The sequence below is a fragment of the Salvelinus sp. IW2-2015 genome, linkage group LG3 (genome assembly GCF_002910315.2).
Source record: "Salvelinus sp. IW2-2015 linkage group LG3, ASM291031v2, whole genome shotgun sequence".
Taxonomy (NCBI): Eukaryota; Metazoa; Chordata; class Actinopteri; order Salmoniformes; family Salmonidae; genus Salvelinus; species Salvelinus sp. IW2-2015.
Window position 1 is genome coordinate 26,678,366 of NC_036840.1, and position 20,613 is coordinate 26,698,978.

The 20,613-nt window shown below is 42.3% G+C and overlaps 1 protein-coding gene and 1 pseudogene across 1 annotated transcript; one reads left to right on the forward strand and one right to left on the reverse strand.

Annotated features, from left to right (window-relative positions):
* LOC111953907 (cornifelin homolog A-like) overlaps window positions 1-11,722 on the reverse strand; it is a 16,663-nt pseudogene extending 4,941 nt beyond the window's left edge.
* A 1,755-nt stretch (window positions 11,723-13,477) lies between these two features.
* On the forward strand, window positions 13,478-15,312 carry LOC111981392 (olfactory receptor 4E1). The gene is made up of 2 exons (XM_024012629.2): window positions 13,478-14,501; window positions 14,926-15,312. Exons 1-2 carry the CDS (start codon window positions 13,576-13,578, stop codon window positions 14,984-14,986), a joined length of 987 nt encoding a protein of 328 aa, XP_023868397.1. The 5' UTR covers window positions 13,478-13,575; the 3' UTR covers window positions 14,987-15,312.
* The last annotated feature ends 5,301 nt before the right edge of the window (window positions 15,313-20,613 follow it).

Sequence of the window (20,613 nt, forward strand, 5' to 3'; positions counted from 1 at the left end):
ACATAATAATGGTAAAACATTTCTCTCCTAAAGACACATCTGAAGTATACAGTACATTCAACACACAGTATGGTTGCTATAGATTGGAGTGGTATATTATGCATGGCCTTCTTTCTTGGACGTCACTATTCGGCCATGATAGCAAAATTATGGAATTGTGTTCTTTTTCAAACAATAAATGCAAACAGTACGCCCTATGTTAACCGTCACACAAGATAAGGAACAAAAAGTTAAAGCACTTGCTCAACATTTCTGATGAAATTGCACTTCTTGCTTGGCATCTAGTTACCACTCTCTTTCGGGGTCCTAAGCCACGTGAAGCTGTTGGGTGACCACGTGAACCTGCTGGATGCCTGATGTGGTCCGCGTCTTAACCTCACGACCATCTGGCACCAGGCACAGACGTAGCAGCAACACACCAACCCGACGTCCACACAGGTCGAACCCTGAGAGGGGAAGACAGAAGGAGAGATGGATAGAAAATGAAAGCAGAGGACAAGAACATGCCAAGAGGACAGAGTTAAAAGGAGGATAAGGATAGAGGTGGAGAGAAGAATAAGGCGTATAGAAAAGTTCAGGAAGAAGGAGAGATACGGTTGTAGTTAATACCATTTTTAGCGTTATATTTAAAGGGGAATCAAGGCACTGACAACACTAAGAACAACAACATGTCCAAGCACACCAATGATATTTCTTAACACCTCAAACGTCTGATAGTTTCCAACACCATTTCCCTCAGAAGGGTAAATAAGAGGTGCTGTGGGTACCACCCACCTGCCCCTGCACCCTCTGTCCACACCCACCTCCCCTCCCCGCTTCCCCGCCTCCATCTACGCTCTTTCCCAACCCATCCCACCCACCCCACCCTACCTCTCCCAGGGCTCGTACTGTACCTGGATGCCATAGCGCTCTCTCATGGAGGAGCGCATGCGCAGGAGACAGCCATGAAGGCACATGGGTCCAGCAGGGGCATACAGACACACCAGCCGTAGTGGGAGGCCGTCTGACACTGAAAACAGGGGAAGCACCAGGTGCACAGCAACCTGGGGGGGGGGGGGGGGGGGGCACAATTCAAGGTCATCATAGTATTATGTAATAAGTATGTAATACTTGATGATTCATATGCAGTGGATTACAACGTGAGGAAACAAACTTTTGTTCCGTGTGAAAATAGAGGTAAAACTATACAAAAATGTATGTAAATAAACTTATTTCAACACATGCAGTTGAAGTCGGAAGTTTACATACACTTAGGTTGAAGTCATTAAAACTCGTTTTTCAAACACTCCACAAATTTCTTGTTAACAAACTATAGTTTTGGCAAGTCGGTTAGGACATCTACTTTGTGCATGAACAAGTTATTTTTCCAACAATTGTTTACAAACAGATTATTTCACTTATAACTCACTGTATCACAATTCCAGTGGGTCAGAAGATTACATACACTAAGTTGACTGTGCCTTTAAACAGCTTGGTAAATTCCAGAAAATGGTGTCATGGCTTTAGAAGCTTCTGATAGGCTAATTGACATCATTTGAGTCAATTGGAGGTGTACCTGTGGATGTATTTCAAGGCACACCTTCAAATTCGGTGCCTCTTTGCTTGATATCATGGGAAAATCAAAAGAAATCAGCCAAGTCCTCAGATTTTTTTTTTTTTGACCTCCACAAGTCTGGTTCACCTTAGAGCAATTTCCAAACGCCTGAAGGTACCACGTTCATCTGTACAGTATAAACACCATGGGACCACGCAGCCGTCATACCGATCAGGATGGAGACTCGTTCTGTCCCTAGAGATTAATGTACTTTGGTGCGAAAAGTGCAAATCAATCTCTAGAACAACAGCAAAGGACCTTGTGAAGACGCTGGAGGAAACAGGTACAAAAGTATCTATATCCACAGTAAAACGAGTCCTATATCGACATAACCTGAAAGGCCGCTCAGCAAGGAAGAAGACACTGCTCCAAAACTGCCATAAAAAAGCCAGACTGCGGTTTGCAACTGCACATGGACAAAGATCGTACTTTTTGGAGAAATGTCCTCCGATCTGATGAAACAAAAATAGAACTGTTTGGCCATAATGACCATCGTTATGGTTGGAGAAAAAGGGGGAGGCTTGCAAGCCAAAGAACACCATCCAACCGTGAAGCATGGGGGTGGCAGCATCATGTTGTGGGGGTGCTTTGCTGCAGGAGGGACTGGTGCACTTCACAAAATAGATGGCATCATTAGGGAGGAAAATTATTTGGATATATTGAAGCAACATCTCAAGACATCAGTCAGGAAGTTAAAGCTTGGTTGCAAATGGGTCTTCCAAATGGACAATGACCCCAAGCATACTTCCAAAGTTGTGGAAAAATGTCATAAGGACAACAAAGTCAAGGTATTGGAGTGGCCATCACAAAGCCCTGACCTCAATCCTATAGAAAATGTGTGGGCAGAACTGAAAAAGTGTGTTCGAGCAAGGAGGCCTACAAACCTGACTCAGCTACACCAGCTCTGTCAGGAGGAATGGGCCAAAATTCACCCAATTTATTGTGGGGAGCTTGTGGAAGGCTACCCGAAACGCTTGACCCAAGTTAAACATTTGAAGGCAATGCTACCAAATACTAATTGAGTATATACAAACTTCTGACCCTGTCACGCCCTGACCATAGTTTGCTTTGTATGTTCCTGTTACTGTGTTTCTGTGTTCTGTGTGTCACGTTACGGGACTGTTTCGTCTTCGTTCATTTTGTCAGTTTATTGTTTTTGTTCGTTGTTTAAAGTATTCTATTAAAATGGATAATCATCACGCTGCATTTTGGTCCTCCTCTCTTTCGCCTGACGAAGAACGTTCCAGACCCACTGAGAATGTGATGGATGAAAGAAATAAAAGCTGAAATAAATCATTCTCTCTACTATATTCTGACATTTCATATTCTTAAAAATAGTGGTGATCCTAACTAACCTAAGACAGGGAATTTTTACTAGGATTAAATGTCAGGAATTGTGAAAAGCTGAGTTTAAATGTATTTGGCTAAGGTGTATGTAAACTTCCGACATCAACTGTGTATAATACCTCATCTTAATTCCTCTCTCATTTCTCCCACTTCCTCCCACTTAGCCTCTCCTCTTTCCCTCAGTCCCACCACTAAGTGCTGGGTATGGTTGAGACAGAGTGAGTCAGATCTCAACTCTCAACTTTTTTTCACTCTCCAGCTCTCTAGAGAGCTCTCAACAACTACAGATCAATAACGGAAAACCATCAACCATCAACCGAACAGTGGTGGGAAAAGTTTAAAAAAATCATACTTGTGAAGTAAAGATACCTAAATAGAAAATGATCAAGTAAAAGTGAGTCACCCAGTAAAATAAACTACTTGAGTAAAAGTCAAAACTATTTGGTTTTAAATATACTTAATTATCAAAAGCAAATCAGCAAAAAAAAAAACATCCCTTTTTCAGGACCCTGTCTTTCAAAGATAATTTGTAAAAATACAAATAACTTCACAGATCTTCATTGTAAAGGTTTAAACACTGTTTCCCATGCTTGTTCAATGAACCCTAAACAATTCATGAACATGCACCTGTGAACGGTCGTTAAGACACTAACAGCTTACAGACGGTAGGAAATTAAGGTCACCGTTATGAAAACTTAGGACACTAAAGAGTCCTTTCTACTGACTCTGAAAACACCGAGAAGAGATGCCCAGGGTCCCTGCTCATCTGCGTGAACGTGCCTTAGGCATGCTGCAAGGAGGCATGAGGACTGCAGATGTGGCCAGGGCAATACATTGCAATGTCTGTACTGTGAGAGCGCTAAGACAGCACTATAGGGAGACAGGACGGACAGCTGATCGTCCTCGCAGTGGCAGACCACGTATAACAACACCTGCACAGGATCGGTACATCCGAACATCACACCTGCGGGACAGGTACAGGATGGCAATGACAACTGCCTGAGTTACACCAGGAATGCACAATCCCTCCATCAGTGCTCAGACTGTCCGCAATAGGCTGAGAGAGGCTGGACTGAGGGCTTGTAGGCCTGTTGTAAGGCAGGTCCTCACCAGACCTCACCGGCAACAATGTCGCCTATGGGCACAAACCCACCGTCGCTGGACCAGACAGGACTGGCAAACAGTGCTCTTCACTGACAAGTCGCGGTTTTGTCTCACCAGGGGTGATGGTCGGATTCGCGTTTATTGTCGAAGGAATGAGCGTTACACCGAGGCCTGTACTCTGGAGCAGGATCGATTTGGAGGTGGAGAGTCCGTCATGGTCTGGGGCGGTGTGTCACAGCATCATCGGACTAAGCTTGCTGTCATTGCAGGCAATCTCAATGCTGTGCGTTACAGGGAAGACATCCTCCTCCCTCATGCGGTACCCTTTCTGCAGGCTCATCCTGACATGACCCTCCAGCATGACAATGCCACCAGCCATACTGCTCGTTCTGTGCGTGATTTCCTGTCATGTCAGTGTTCTGCCGTGGCCAGCGAAGAGCCCGAATCTCAATCCCATTGAGCACATCTGGGACCTGTTGGATTGGAGGGTGAGGGCTAGGGCCATTCCCCCCAGAAATGTCCGGGAACTTGCAGGTGCCTTGGTGGAAGAGTGGGGTAACATCTCACAGCAAGAACTGGCAAATCTGGTGCAGTCCATGAAGAAGAGATGCACTCCAGTACTTAATGCAGCTGGTGGCCACACCAGATACTGACTGTTACTTTTGATTTTGACCCCCCCTTTGTTCAGGGACACATTATTCAATTTCTGTTAGTCACATGTCTGTGGAACTTGTTCAGTTTATGTCTCAGTTGATGAATCTTGTTATGTTCATACAAATATTTACACATGTTAAGTTTGCTGAAAATAAACGCAGTTGACAGTGACAGGACGTTTCTTCTTTTGCTGAGTTTAGATGTAATTGCTAAAATATACTTAAGTATCAAACGTAAAAGAAAAAGTAGAAATCATTTCAAATTCCTTATATTAAGCAAACCCGACGGACCAATTTTCTTGTTTTATATTTCTTTCAGGATAGCCAGGGGCACACTCCACACTCAGACATAATTTACAAACTAAGCACGTGTGTTAGGTTAGTCCGCCAGATCAGAGGCAGTAGGGATGACCAGGGATGTTCTCTTGATAAGTGCGTGAATTGGGCAGTTTTCCTGTCCTGCTATGCATTCAAAACGTACTTTTTGGTGTCGGGGAAATTGTATGGAGTAAAGATTTTTACTTTAGTACTTTATACCGCTGCAACCGACTAATGAATACACAATAATTGTAAGGCAGGGATGGCATCAAATGATTTCAGTTCTCTCCTGTTCACTGTCGATGTTCATCAGGGCCGCAATAGGCGATACCAATATATGCGCCCCAAGCAAAACTAGAATAGTCTCAGTAAGCAAAATTATGTTGAAAATATGTCTAAAATACATACAGTTAAAGTTGGAAGATTACATACACTTAGGTTGGAGTCATTAAAACTCGTTTTCAACCACTCCACACATTCCTTGTGTCACGATCGTCTTGCTGAGAGAAAGTGGACCAAGGCGCAGCGTGTGCAAAATACATTATTTTATTGCAGAGAAAGGGAAAAAAACACACAACAAACACTATAACAAACTGAAACAAAACAACAAACGAATCGTGAAGCTAATGACGTAGGTGCACACACACACACACACAACACACACACACACACACACACCACACACACCACACACCACACACAACACACACAACACACACACACACACCACACACCACACACACACACACACACACACACACACAACACACACACACACACACACAATTACCCACATTAACCTAGTGCCTATGGCTGCCTTAAATATGGCTCCCAATCAGAGAACAATTAATGACATCTGTCTCTGATTGAGAACCATTCAGGCACCATAGACACAGCTAGACACCTATACTAAACACAAACCCATCTACTCTATTTAACCCCCTAAACCATACAACCACCCTAGACACTACAAAAACACATACATTCCCCATGTCACACCCTGACCTAACTAAAATAATAAAGAAAACAAAGAATACTAAGGCCAGGGTGTGACACCTTGTTAACAAACTCTAGTTTTGGCAAGTCGGTTAGGACATCTACTTTGTGCATGACACAAGTTATTTTTCCAACAATTGTTTACAGACAGATTATTTCACTTATAACTCACTGTATCACAATTCCAATGGGTCAGAAGTTTACATACACTAAGTTGACTGTGCCTTTAAACAGCTTGGAAAATTCCAGAAAATGATGTCATGGCTTTAGAAGCTTCTGATAGGCTAATTGACATCATTTGAGTCAATAGGATGTGTACCTGTGGATGTATTTCAAGGCCCACCTTCAAACTCAGTGCCTCTTTGCTTGACATCATGGGAAAATCAAAAAAAATTGCCAAGACTTGTCTGGTTCATCCTTGGGATCAATTTCCAAACGCCTGAAGGTACCACGTTCATCTGTACAAACAATAGTACGCAAGTATAAACAGCCGTCATACCGCTCAGGAAGGAGACGCGTTCTGCCTCCTAGAGATGAACATACTTTGGTGTGAAAAGTGCAAATCAATCTCAGAACAACAGCAAAGGACCTTGTGGAGATGCTTGAGTATCTAGATACAGAAAAGTATGTATATCCACAGTAAAACGAGTCCTATATCGACATAACCTGAAAGGCCGCTCAGCAAGGAAGAAGCCACTACTCCAAAACCGCCATAAAAAAGCCAGACTACGGTTTGCAACTGCACTTGGGGACAAAGATTGTACTTTTTGGAGCCGTCTGATGGTCTGATGAAACAAAAATAGATCTGTTTGGCCATAATGACCATCGTTATGTTTGGAGGAAAAAGGGGGATGCTTGCAAGCTGAAGAACACCATCCGAACCGTGAAGCACGGGGTGGCAGCATCATGTTGTGGAGGTGCTTTGCTGCAGAAGGGACTGGTGCACTTCACAAAATAGATTACATCATGAGGCAGGAAAATTATGTGGATATATTGAAGCAACATCTCAAGACATCAGTCAGGAAGTTAAAGCTTGGTTGCAAATGGGTCTTCCAAATGGACAATGACCCCAAGCTTACTTACAAAGTTGTGGAAAAATGGCAGAAGGACAACAAAGTCAAGGTATTGGAGTGGCAATCACAAAGCCCCAGAGGTGTGGACTCAAGTCACATGTCTTGGACTCGAGTCAGACTCAAGTCACAAATATGATGACTTGCAACTGAACTTGACTTTAACACCAATGACTCGTGACTTGACTTGGACTTGAGCCTTATGACTCGACCTGACTTGATACCCTCCCCGAGCCCAAATATAAAAAATGATGCTATTAAAAAAAAGTGTGCAGTGCATCAACTCTTCATTTAACGGATTACAGTTTGAATCGGACATTAGCCAATCAAATTATGCCAGCTGAGAAAAAGTTGTGCGTGGCAGTGCAGAAGAACGTCGGCGTGTGAATTCAGATGGACACCTTGGAAAGATGATACCCAAAAGTATTATTTTCGGATATAAAGACGACTCTATCAACAAAAAACATATTGCAACTTGCAAAACATGCGGGAAGAAAATGACAGACGGAGGCACAACAATTTCCAACTTTGATCGACATTTGAAGCTGCACAAAGAACGGTAAGTTGTGGCTAATATAGCCGACAGCTATATATTTTATTACTTTACTAGTGTATCATGTAGGCTAGCATAACGTTAAATCAATGAGCCTCCACACAGTCAGTCAGTGCGGGAACATGATCATTGCACCCAAGATTGAGCTACAGCTGGCTAGGCAGTTGGAGGCCTAAATCCTGCCTGATGTTCCTAAAACAAGGTTGGGCAATTGTGGTTGGGCGATTGTGTACAAGCCTACATCGCCCGATTGCACACCATAGCGATCCTCGATCACTATTGGGGGGGGGGGTTCTTTCTCATGGCTACCCATGTCATTCCATGGAAATATAACATTTATTTGGAAAGTAATAAATATATAGATATTTTTAAAGCATTCATGAAAATTATTTGGATATATTGAAGCAACATCTCAAGACATCAGTCAGGAAGTTAAAGCTTGGTTGCAAATGGGTCTTCCAAATGGACAATGACCCCAAGCATACTTCCAAAGTTGTGGCAAAATGTCATAAGGACAACAAAGTCAAGGTATTGGAGTGGCCATCACAAAGCCCTGACCTCAATCCTATAGAAAATGTGTGAGCAGAACTGAAAAAGCGTGTGCGAGCAAGAAGGCCTACAAACCTGACTCAGTTACACCAGCTCTGTCAGGAGGAATGGGCCAGAATTCACCCAACTTTTTGTGGGGAACTTGTGGAAGGCTACCCGAAACGTTTGACCCAAGTTAAACAATTTAAAAGCAATGCTACCAAATACCAATTGAGTGTATGTAAACTTCTGACCCACTGGGAATGTGATGACAGAAATAGAAGCTGAAATAAATCATTCTCTCTACTATTATTCTGACATTTCACATTCTTAAAATAAAGTGGTGATCCTAACTGACCTAAGACAGGGAATTTTTATTAGGATTAAATGTCAGGAATTGTGAAAAACTGAGTTTAAATGTATTTGGCTAAGGTGTATGTAAACTTCCAACTTCAACTGTATTTTCCAGACGTTGAAGTTAGGTCCAATTTAGGTTCTGAATGAAAGGTGAAAAGGTATTTTCCGTGTTTAAAATAAACTTTCCATGACATTGAAAATACTTATTTTCCTGATGTTGAAAATTCATATTTTACAGACATTGAAAATATGTATTTTCTGGATTAACAAACATATCCTAAAAACAGGACAGGTAAAAGTAAAATGGACAATATGGAATGGACAATCACAACTGTTGTCCAGGAGTTTCACCCCATTGTCACCCCATTGATCAGTGGTTTCAAGTTTGTATCTGTCCATTTTTGACAAGCTGATCATAGCAAAACATAATACTCCTGCATTTCCCGCTGTGTAAATACATTGCAAATAGGCTTGCTAATAGGCTCCTGCTAATAGGCTCCTGCTAATAGGCTCCTGCTTGTGTAGCTGATATTCAGAGCTTAAATGACCAAATTGATTAGTCACTGGAATCAGGACTAATAAAGCCAACGCAATGGCACGTTTTACAAACTGTGGGCCTACGTGACCACGAGCTGATGACTTAGGGACATATTTTTGTTGGTCCTGTCTGGATGTTGTTTTTGGGGTTTTACAAATGGTAGACTTCCCACATAGATGGGAATTCATACAATTCAATTTCAGGCAACACCGTAGGCTACATCTCAGTAAGCACGGACTGACACCAACGCCTTTTGGACGTCTTTTTTTTATGCAGTTCCGGACCGGCCATGATTTCCACATCCATGGACATTGGTTTTTGGTCCGATCTGGACCAGCCTTGATTTGGCCTAAACATAGATGTCTATAAATGACTTATTTTCAACTTTCATTCAGAACCCAATAATTAGCCTGATTTCAATATCCCATGACCTCGTCAATCTGCTGCCGTATCCCGTTTAATGAGCGGGCGGGCAGTGATGTTCATGTGAAATGTCATAATGAAACAAACTCTATCCCTCCCTGTAACCAGTGTTGCCAACTAATTTTCAGGGTAAGTTGCTAGAGGTAGGTTGGCGCCCCCCCTTGGGTTGTGCCGTGGCGGAGATCTTTGTGGGATATACTCGGCCTTGTCTCAGGATGGTAAGTTGGTGGTTGAAGATATCCCTCTAGTTTGGTGTGGGGGCCGTGCTTTGGCAAAGTGGGTGGGGTTATATCCTGCCTGTTTGGCCCTGTCCGGGGTATCATTGGATGGGGCCACAGTGTCTCCTGACCCCTCCTGTCTCAGCATCCAGTATTTATGCTGCAGTAGTTTGTGTCGGGGGGCTAGGGTCAGTCTGTTATATCTGGAGTATTTCTCCTGTCTTATCCGGTGTCCTGTGTGTAATTAAGTAAACTCTCTCTAAATCTCTCTCTCTCTCTTTATTTTTCTCTTTCGGTGGACCTGAGCCCTAGGACCATGCTCCAGTTTCAACTGTTCTGCCTGTGGCTATGGAACCCTGACCTGTTCACCGGACGTGCTACCTGTCCCAGACCTGCTGTTTTCAACTCTCTAGAGACCGCAGGAGCGGTAGAGATACTCTTAATGATCGGCTATGAAAAGCCAACTGACATTTACTCCTGAGGTACTGACTTGTTGCACCCTCGACAACTACTGTGATTATTATTATTTGACCATGCTGGTCATTTATGAACATTTGAACATCTTGGCCATGTTCTGTTATAATCTCCACCCGGCACAGCCAGAAGAGGACTGGCCACCCCTCATAGCCTGGTTCCTCTCTAGGTTTCTTCCTAGGTTTTGGCCTTTCTAGGGAGTTTTTCCTAGCCACTGTGCTTGTCAACACGGTGGTAAATTGTCAACACTCCCTGTAACGCTGTACATTCGTTATCTGGTGTCTGTCTCCCTTTTATTGACATTCCTGGAGCGCAGCCCCCTTGGTCTCCATGGTTCCCGATGACGTCAAACCCTTAGCTCTGGCTTTGTGTTTGTAATTCTCCAATCGGGTTCTCCTTGACCCTCCACCCTCCACCCCCCCATGGCCCTTCCAGTAAATGTTAGATTCGCACAGGAAAACACAGCTCAGACCCCTCCCCGGGTAGGCCTGCAGTTTTCCTTTTTCAATTGAACTGTATAATGAATGTGTAGGCCTACTCTGAATTAATCAAACAAATAATAATAATAGAAATATACATTTCAAAATAAAACATACATCTAGATTTGGTTCTGGGTTTGGAGATGAGCATATTATGGAAGTGACTCGATGTGACTTACATGTGCCCATGTCAGAGCAGCAGTCAAACAGTCCTGTGCTCCATTGGCCTGAGCTCTGGGTGGTGGTTACAGTGGTGATCTGCTGCTGGACAGCCATGGCTACACCACACCACACCCAAGGAGGTAGGGAATGAGGAAAGAAGAGAGAGAGAGAGAGAGAGGGAAGTAAGACAGGGGAGCAGGAGAAAGGAAGGAAGGGAGGGGAGGAAGAGAAGAGCTTACATTTAGTGGGGAGAGAGATGTACTGGGCTGATAAGGGCGTTTAAATGCATGAAATGATGTAGTTAGATATTATACATTTGCATGTTAAATGGTTAACTACTATCTTGAACAATAATCATTTCTAACTTAAATAATGTTTATAGTAATGTATTTATATAAAATACATGTTTAACATTTCCAAAAATGTTTTGTTGTTGCTGCAAACATTGACCTGTGCCTGTATCAAATAATGTCGAACATTCATATTGAATAATACATTCATACGAAAAATAAAAACTGTTGAAAAACAAAACGTGCTTCTTCATTTATATCGCTTATCTTGTCGAATCTTGAATATTTTGTAAATAAAATGCAACCAACCAGGAACACTTATTTTCTAAATAACTGTTAAAGTTTATATCCATCTCTAATCCAATAGTTCCGGTTTCTAGTGGGAAAAGTATAAACTCATCTCATTCGATTTAAACAAAAAGCCGTTAATAAGTCATGCGATATGAAAGAACGTACTCTTTAATACATTAATATACATTTACGGAATTTGTAGTCTTACCTTTCTTGGTAAACAACTACAGCCTGTGTAGAGAAAGGGTGGACACTGGTTGCAGCAGAGTGAACAACTGTGTGCAGCAGGCTATTCCAAAGAACCGATGATCACATCTATAAGGTCATTGCGGAAAGCTGGAAAATCGGTTCCTATTACAAAAGTTGGCATAGGTTACACTTTTGTCTCTGCCTAAATCCACCATATTGTAGCAAAAAACCTTTCGGAGTACTTTAATTATTGTGTGTCCAGTCACATTTTGGTGGATATCAGGACGATATTATTCGGATATAATACATACTCATATTATAATTGTTAGGGTCCTATTTTCACGAGTAATATCTTCAAAATCAATAAATCATAGCACGTTTTTGGGTTCATTTGACCTGATAAAGTAAAATCATGTTGAAAAAGTATGGTAAAAGTACAATTTATAGTCATAAAACATACATTGAAAATGATAGTGTTGCTGCTTCCTGTTTTTTTATTTTATTGTTGGTTATGTGTCAAAATACCGCTTTCAGGTATCCACATTCATAATCAATATCCTGCAATAAGTCCTTGATATTTTGAAGACCAATACATAAAAGTTACTCGCTACACACACGTCACACTTGTGTTCAGATTACTTGTATTTTACTAAATTAGTACCTTATAAAATACACACGCACCCATATTTACCAAATGGTCACTCAAGCCTGGAATTGATTAGCTTGTTCTACTGTAATCAATAGGGAGCGCAAATTAATCAGTCACATCAAAATTGTATATCAATCAATGGAACTGGGACCGTTTGCGCTCTTCTGACAGACAAATCTCAATTATATACTACATATATCTGTCGATAGATGACAACTTGTCGTAGCCATTTATCAATGTAGAGTGCATTCAATTCAAGAATTATGGAGTCTATTGTGTTCTTGTGAACCTTCAATGCTGCAGACATTTTTTCAGTGCCCTTCCCCACATCTGTGCCTCTTTTGCTCTGACATGCACTGTCAACTGTGGGACCTTATGTAGCAGGTGTGTGCCCTTCCAAATAATGTCCAATCAATTTAATTTACCACAGGTGGACTCCAATCAAGTTGTAGAAACATCTCAAGGATCATCAATGAAAACAGGATGTACCTGAGCTCAATTTCGAGTCTCAAAGAAAAGGGTCTGAATACTTATTTCTGTTTTTTATTTTTATTTTTTGAACTGTTTTCGTTTTTTTCGTTATGGGGTATAGTGTGTAGTGGGGAAAATGAGGAAATATTTTTGGAATCCATTTTAGAATAACGCTATAATGTAACAAAATGTGTAAAAAGTCAAGGGGTCTGAATACTTTCCGAATGCACTGTCTAATATGTGGTCGTAATTCTGCTAAAACTGCACTAGATGGCAACGTCCCAACTGTTTTAGGATCGTGCTTAACAGAGCCTTGCACGTCACTTAACGTCACACATGTTCTTCCCCTGTTAGTCCTAATTTGAATTGAATTTAAAAAGTGATTGTATTGAATTTATTGTATTGGAATATTTGTTATGTTTATTGATAAAGTAAATTATGTATGTGGTAACATAAAGGGCCTGTACCCCTCAGAGTAAAAGTCCTATCCTGTATCAGAGCAGCACATGTTGATGGAGAAATGTTATTGTTTAGCATGAGTTTTGGTTATTTAGATACCCAAAAGCATAGTCTCCAGTTGAAGATGGGAAAAGTACTATATTGAAATGTGGGCATTAGGCACTGTGCACACTCGCTCACTTTGTGATTGACAAACAGCCAGACAGAGAAAGAGGACGGGGGGGGGGACGGGGGGGTAAGAAAGAGAGAGAGAAGTCTCTCACTCAGACTAGACCATTGCATTGAATGTCTTGAGGACGTACTCAGATTGATGAGATGATCACTCAATTTTTACACGTGTTGGAAACTATGAGAAGAAAGAGGCCACGATGAAAAAATCCAATACCCCAAATCCAGCATCAAAAGAGGGATAATGTCGATACCAAACGGGACTGGAGAAACGGGCGTAAAGGACTACACCTATGTACGGGTTTGTGCGTCGACCGTCTCCTTCATAATATTGGCGTTCTTCAACATCGTCATTAACTGGACTATAGTGCGCGAGGAGCGACTTCGGGGCCATGCGCGCTTTGTGTTAGTTTTTCACCTGTTGATGTCAGCTCTGGTGTACTTTGGCATGTGCTCTGTTTTCTACCTCCAGATTTACCTCGGCGCCAGGCTGGTGGCATCCATCTGTGTGGCCATGGTAACTGTCCTAATCACCAGCGCGTCCAATATACTCCTGACTCTCACTGCTATGGCGCTGGACCGTTATTTTGCTGTCTGTCACCCTATGAAGTACAGTTCTGTCTGGCATTGGCCCTGGTTAGTTGGACTACTGACGTGGGGGCTCGCGCTGGTTATTCCCCTCACTCTGCTCCCCAAGACGGAGCTGGACGCCACTGGTCCAAATGGGGAATGTGGACGGGAACAGTTGAAGAAAGGTGAAGTGAAAAAAATCTTGCTGATATCTGTGTGTACGATACTGATTCTGTACAGTTATGTAAGGATACTGTTTGAGGGGCGAAGGTTGGGAGTGATAAATCGACGCAATAGTGTCGGATGCAAGACCATCGCCCTGCACTTTACTCAACTCGCTGTGTACATCCTCCCCAACTTTGTGCTAATAGTTATCCAGAAACAAGAACACCTTCAGCCGGGGACCAAAGAACTGTCAGCGGTGGTTAGTTTTGCCTTCTTTAGTTTGGCGCAGTGCATAGCACCAATCGTCTACGGTTTGCGTAAAGAGGAACTCTTGGAGCAGGTGCATCGCCGGTTCCCTTGTTGTTCCCGCCAACTGAAAAGCGTTCTCGAGTGGACGGTGCGTGCCACGACGCCTCGTCTGCATCCACAGCCACGGTATGTGTTGAAATATTTGTGGTTAAGAGAAATGCCTAAATGTGTTACTCACTTTATGCACACTCATTTGTCGAGCCCAGTGGCTTGGAGAATGATGAATGGATGAATACTGAAAGACAATAGGCATGACTAAATACTCACTTGTGTAGACCAACCAGAAACAGTACGGATTATTCACAAAACCTTATTAATTTTATACTGTATATTCTCTGACAAAGTTAAGAAAGTTGATAGCTATCATTTGCTGTGTTTCCTGCTTCCCCTTTTTGTACTTCAGTTTTGGAGAATGTGGGATGTGAGACTACAGACAAAGCTATTCTTACCATAGTTGAAAAAAATGAAACAATAATGTCTCTGACAAACATCACATGGCTTCGGAGACATCTTGTTTTACTCAGATGCATGTTTGGCTTATTTTCCACAGGGAAAGAACATTGACATCCCAGACACTCATCTCACTGGAGCCTCCACAGACACCAGTATAAGGGAAGAGGGAGCCCTCACTACTAACTCAACTACTCCTGTAACAGACCCATCAGTATGTCTCCAGTGCTCCATAGGCTGGGCTAAAGACGTTTTGTACCAGACTGATACTGCCACCCGAATGCCATGGAGACGCTGGTGGAATGGAGGGTGTAGCAACTAGACATCACAACACATTTGGGAGCATATTGTATATCCATACAGTGTGGATTCACCCTCTTTTGCTGATTCATTCATACAGTACTTGAATATCCAGCATCTGCACAAAGCTGTGAAAGTGCTTCTGTTCTACCCAGGATGTAGTGACTTTATAGGAATGGGTATCACTATGAACATACCAGCCCCAGACCTGTATTATGTTAACTGTACAGTGTCAGAGAAGAGTCCAACGAGGATTTGACTAATTTGACTGAAAATATACAGTACAAAACAGTGGCACAGACAGAGATTTGTTGATGGGTGGGCCAAAAATATACACTACCGTTCAAAGTGTGGGGTCACTTAGAAATGTCCTTGTTTTTGAAAGAAAAGCAAATTCTTTGTCCATTAAAATAACCCGCAAAACACCAGTCTCAACGTCAACAGCGAAGTGGTGACTCCGAGATGCTGGCCTAGGCAGAGTTGCAAAGAAAAAGCCATATCTCAGACTGGCCAATAAGAAGAAAAGATTAAGATGGGCAAAAGAACACAGACACTGGACAGAGGAACTCTGCCTAGAAGGCCAGCATCCCGGAGTCGCCTCTTCACTGTTGACGTTGAGACTAGTGTTTTGCGGGTTCTATTTAATGAAGCTGCCAGTTGAGGACTTGTGAGGCGTCTGTTTCTCAAACTAGACACTCTAATGTACTTGTCCTCTTGCTCAGTTGTGTACCGGAGCCTCTCACTCCTCTTTCTATTCTTGTTAGAGACAGTTTGCGCTGTTCTGTGAAGGGAGTAGTACACAGCGTTGTGTTGCTAGCTAACACAACATAGTTAGCTAACACAACGTGCCATTGGAACACAGGAGTGATGGTTGCTGATAATGGGCCTCTGTACTCCTATGTAGATATTCCATAACAAATCAGCCATTTCCAGCTACAATAGTCATTTACAACATTAACAATGTCTACACTTTATTTCTGATGAATTTGATGTTATTTTAATGGACAAAAAATGTGCTTTTCTTTCAAATACAAGGAAATTTCTAAGTGACCCCAAACTTTTGAACAGTAGTGTATATATTTTTCCTACAATAGAGGAAAATGTATAGTTTGATAGCTCATTTCATTCTATTCTACACATTTTGCCATGAGGCTGAGAGAAAATGTAGCATTTTAAAGCTAATTGAAACAAAAACAAAAAAAATAGGTGTGTTGATTGTATTAAAGGCACTGGATTATGAGCTGTCTGGTGTGCTAAATGAACAAATAAAATAGACCGTGACATGGTGTATATATAGCCATAGAAGCACAGTGACATTATGCCTCAATGCAATCATTTTCGTGGCTTATTGGGGGTGTGGCTTTCAGTTAGTTCTTTTTGGCAACCCATCCCATGAGAGTGAATGTCATTCCAGTGAATCTGTTGTTATATTTCATCAAATCTGACTAACCCAGTGCACTGCTTGCTATGAATTTTATCGTATGGTGTTTGCACATTTAGGTAAAAAGGCAAATAATGTCTCGTTTGGAAAACAGACAAGTAAAGAGCATTTTTGCGCAATCTCATTGGGTGGGTGTGGCTCCCCTGCGCCTACTCCGCTAGTACAAATCCCCCAGAAGACACCAGAATTGACTGCATGAGCATTGTGCAATTTAGCCTACTATGCAAAAGTTGATTCCTTAATGATAATTGAAGCAGCAATTACTTTATTTGTGAGATAAAGTCAAGACAATACATACTACTTGAAATGAAAAGACTCCAATTAATTCAAGCAGGAGCCAGATTGAACATTATTGCCCATCACCACCATATGGACCCGTGACAGATTTTCAGTAATACAAGAGTTAATACTGTGAACAGCATGTGATCTGGAGCAGTAGCAGCTCTGTGGTTGAGCTCGCTTCACTTCAGTTTGTCAGACTTGGCGCTCACTGTACACTCAGACAAGGGGAAATTCTCAACGGCAAACCGCAAGAGTTCCTCATTACTGGTGCAGCAGAGAGCCTACATGAAAAAACACAACCAAACTATGATTCGTAGTGCACATTCACAGAGAATGAAGCAGGGGACAATGTTTGACATCGACACATTATCAGTCTTCACACACCACAACTCATTCCTGTAATTGCCTGGTTAGGTTCGGTAAACYAGGATGTTGATGAAGTGAAACTACGATTAAGGTTCAGATGAGTGGACTGGAGGGGTTTCCCTGCTCAGACCCACATTACACAAGGTTTTAGTCCTGGACTATAAATTGCTTTTAATGAAGACTTGTCTCAACATGTTTTTTTGTTTAGGTTAAGTGTTAGTGTACCTGGCCTTTCTCTCAAACTAACAGAATTATACTGTTATGAATACTTGGGGTACCACCAGGTGACATAAGGCATAGACGAATCGCACTCTGTTCTGCACTCTGTTCTGGGCAGCCTCCTCCAATTCGTTCCACCCCATGCTGGATCTTTTGTTGTCTTCTTCTAGCTCTCGCCTCCAGGTGTTTCATGGCCGCCCCCTTTTCCGTTTCACATGTGGGGAAACATATAATAAATAACAAAGGGTAACATTTATCAAACAAACAACTTTTAAATGGCAGTTCAAGTGACTATACTTCAGTTTAGACATTGTATTTATTTTGTCAACACATCACAATACCTCCTTTGCCACGTGGTGCAGTGCACTGGCCAAGCTTAGAGACAATAAGCTAGCAGGACAGCTCAGTTTGCAGAAATGTTCCAATGCTACATTCTGGTGCAGACAGACAGAAGACAGAGATTTCCTTCCGAACCTTGAACATTACAGAGGCGTCTACCATCATGCGACTGCTATGAGAACAGGCACTGGCCAAATGTGTGTGTGTGGTTTCAAAAGACCTGACAATTCTCCAATGACTCAGTTAAAACTATTATCTTCACTTAATATGTATGTAGTACGTACCTGACAACAATACTAAATATTGTTGTTCCTTGCAATCAAAATATGTAAAAAACAGCATTGAAATGGGCACTGTAAGGCTAGCAGACATTCTGGGGTTAGAACGGGGCAAATAAGAGCCATGTAAGAATCCTGCGAGGGCATCAGAAACTATGTAGCAAAATGTCCATAATATCTCGATGTAAGTTGAAGTCATTTTGGTAGATTAGACCCTATTACAGTTTATTGAGCTAATATTAATTTTTAGCTGAGGAAACGGCTGCACTTTGGTTATAGTAATGGTAGATGTGAAGGAATTACTTTACCAGCACATTTACTCTGCAGAAAACATTTCCTGTTTAAGTTATTATGAAAGTCATATGAATTTCTAGCTAACGTGTAGAACTTTCTCGATATAAAGTCACAAAGAGGTACTGCACAGCATTTTGCGATTTGTTTCCAAGGCAAAGATTTTATAACCTAACGGGTTAAGTTGTTGCATGTACCGTATGAATTAATATGGACTGAAACTAAGCAGGACTAACCAATCACACAAAAAGGTATGAAGATACACATAGAAGCCCAGCTTTCAATACATCAATGTATCTAAACAAAATAGCATTCCTTTGAAATTATCCATAGAACGGCTATGGGAGGAATGCTTAAAGTCTCTGCGTCTCATTGACTTAAATAATTATATAAACATAATTTAACACATTCAGCTTACTGGCGATGCGGACGGAGCATTTGATAAACAGATCATCTTGCTTGCAGTGTTACATTAAGCTGAACAATCATATATATATCATAGAACGATCGTGTTGACATTACGTACATATGAGCTTTAACATTCATGGTGCATTTAAGAGCTCCAACCTCAAGTTCCAGCATTGGATTACAGATTCGAGACACATTGACAGTACTGTCATTGCTCTGGCCAATTAATAAAAACAAGTATACATTTCTCAGGATGGAATTGGGTGTCATATTCAGTCCCTTGGCACTATATGGCGGATGATATAACTGATATAGAATGCACAGAGCAGAGGTGAACGTTTCGAGAAGGAGGTCAGAGGTGGAGGACGGAACGTAAGAGAAACAGAGTGTGGCTGTAGTCAAAGAGAGAGAGGAAAGGGGAGATGGAAAGAGGGAGGGAGAGGCAATAAAGAGAGGAGGGAGAGCTAAGAACAGGGATGAGAGGGGGCATTTAGAAGCCCAGAGCCGGAGGGGAGACCGCTCCTCCGTTTTCCACCACGACTGTAGAGATGGCCCTCAGGTTCTTGAAGATCTGCTCGGCATTGCGGGAGCTCAGAGTCTTGATGTTCTGCATAATCCTCTCACGGGCCTGACGAGGGGAGGAGAGAAAGGAGAGAGAGTGAAAAGAAGAAGAGGAGAATGTTAAATGAGCACGGTGAGAAGCAGAGAAGGCAAGAGGAGTACTTGTCTTTATCTATAATCAGACAGAACATTGCACCTGCACATCTCAAAATACCAGTTCTCACACAACATCTTCTCATGCTGGGCAGAGGGATAGCCCTGACTCAGGGAACATGACACCCTGGGAAAGGAAAGAAGGAAAGGGGATAACCTAGTCAGTTMCACAACTGAATGCATTCAATCAAAATGTGTCTTCCACATTTAACCCAACCCCTCTGAATCAGAGGGGTTGGGTTAAAGTCTACCAAAGTCTACCAAACACACACAGTGTGATGATGAACATGTGAGGTACAGAGACAGAGATTGAGTATGTGTGTAGCAGTGTACTACTTTATACCAAAACAGGACGACCACCATGGCGTACAGGTCAATGGCACTGTCAGCAAGTCTCTTCAGCACAAACTGCGCATCTGTACCAACGACAAACAAACAGAGTCGTACAATCAAACACCCTTCTGATTGACACAATCACACAACAACCATGTTCACCACTGCAGTGGCTTACATACATACCACAGTATCAACATCCAATCCACTGTCATAGCAGCACCCATCCAGTCACGTGGACGGCGCTCTTATTCACTCAACTAGGATCGTCCTGCCGTGTTTGAGGAGCAGCACCTCAACAAGGGCTCCCAACTGCTCACTGGCTTGAACCGTCCACAGAATACAGACAGAACCAAAAAATATTAACAGCAAACTGAGGAACACGTACAGTCAGGCACAAACACACTAATATACTCACCAGTTCTCCACTATGGGTTCCCTGTAGTGTCAGCCCTGTGCCCCAATCTGCCTTCCGACACGTAGAGACAGGGAGAGAGAAGGATGGAGGAACAAGGCATGATGTCCGTAAAGTAAGTAAGTAAGTAAGTAAGTAAGTGAGTGAGTGAGTGAGTGAGTGAGTGAGTGAGTGAGTGAGTGAGTGAGTGAGTGAGTGAGTGAGTGAGTGAGTGAGTGAGTGAGTGACGTGAGTGAGTGAGTTGAGTGAGTGAGTGAGAGTGAGTGAGTGAGTGGAGTGAGTGAGTGAGTGAGTGAGTGAGTGAGTGAGTGAGTGAGTAGTGAGTGAGTGAGTGAGTGAGGTGAGTGAGTGAGTGGAGTGATGTGAGTGAGTGAGTGAGTTGAGTGAGTGAGTGAGTGAGTG

Bases quoted from the DNA above. Each gene is read 5' to 3' on its own strand.
- LOC111981392 (XM_024012629.2), top strand. From the start codon at position 13,576: ATGTCGATACCAAACGGGACTGGAGAAACGGGCGTAAAGGACTACACC. The intron at 14,502-14,925 runs GTATGTGTTGAA...TATTTTCCACAG, and splicing joins CGTCTGCATCCACAGCCACG to GGAAAGAACATTGACATCCC.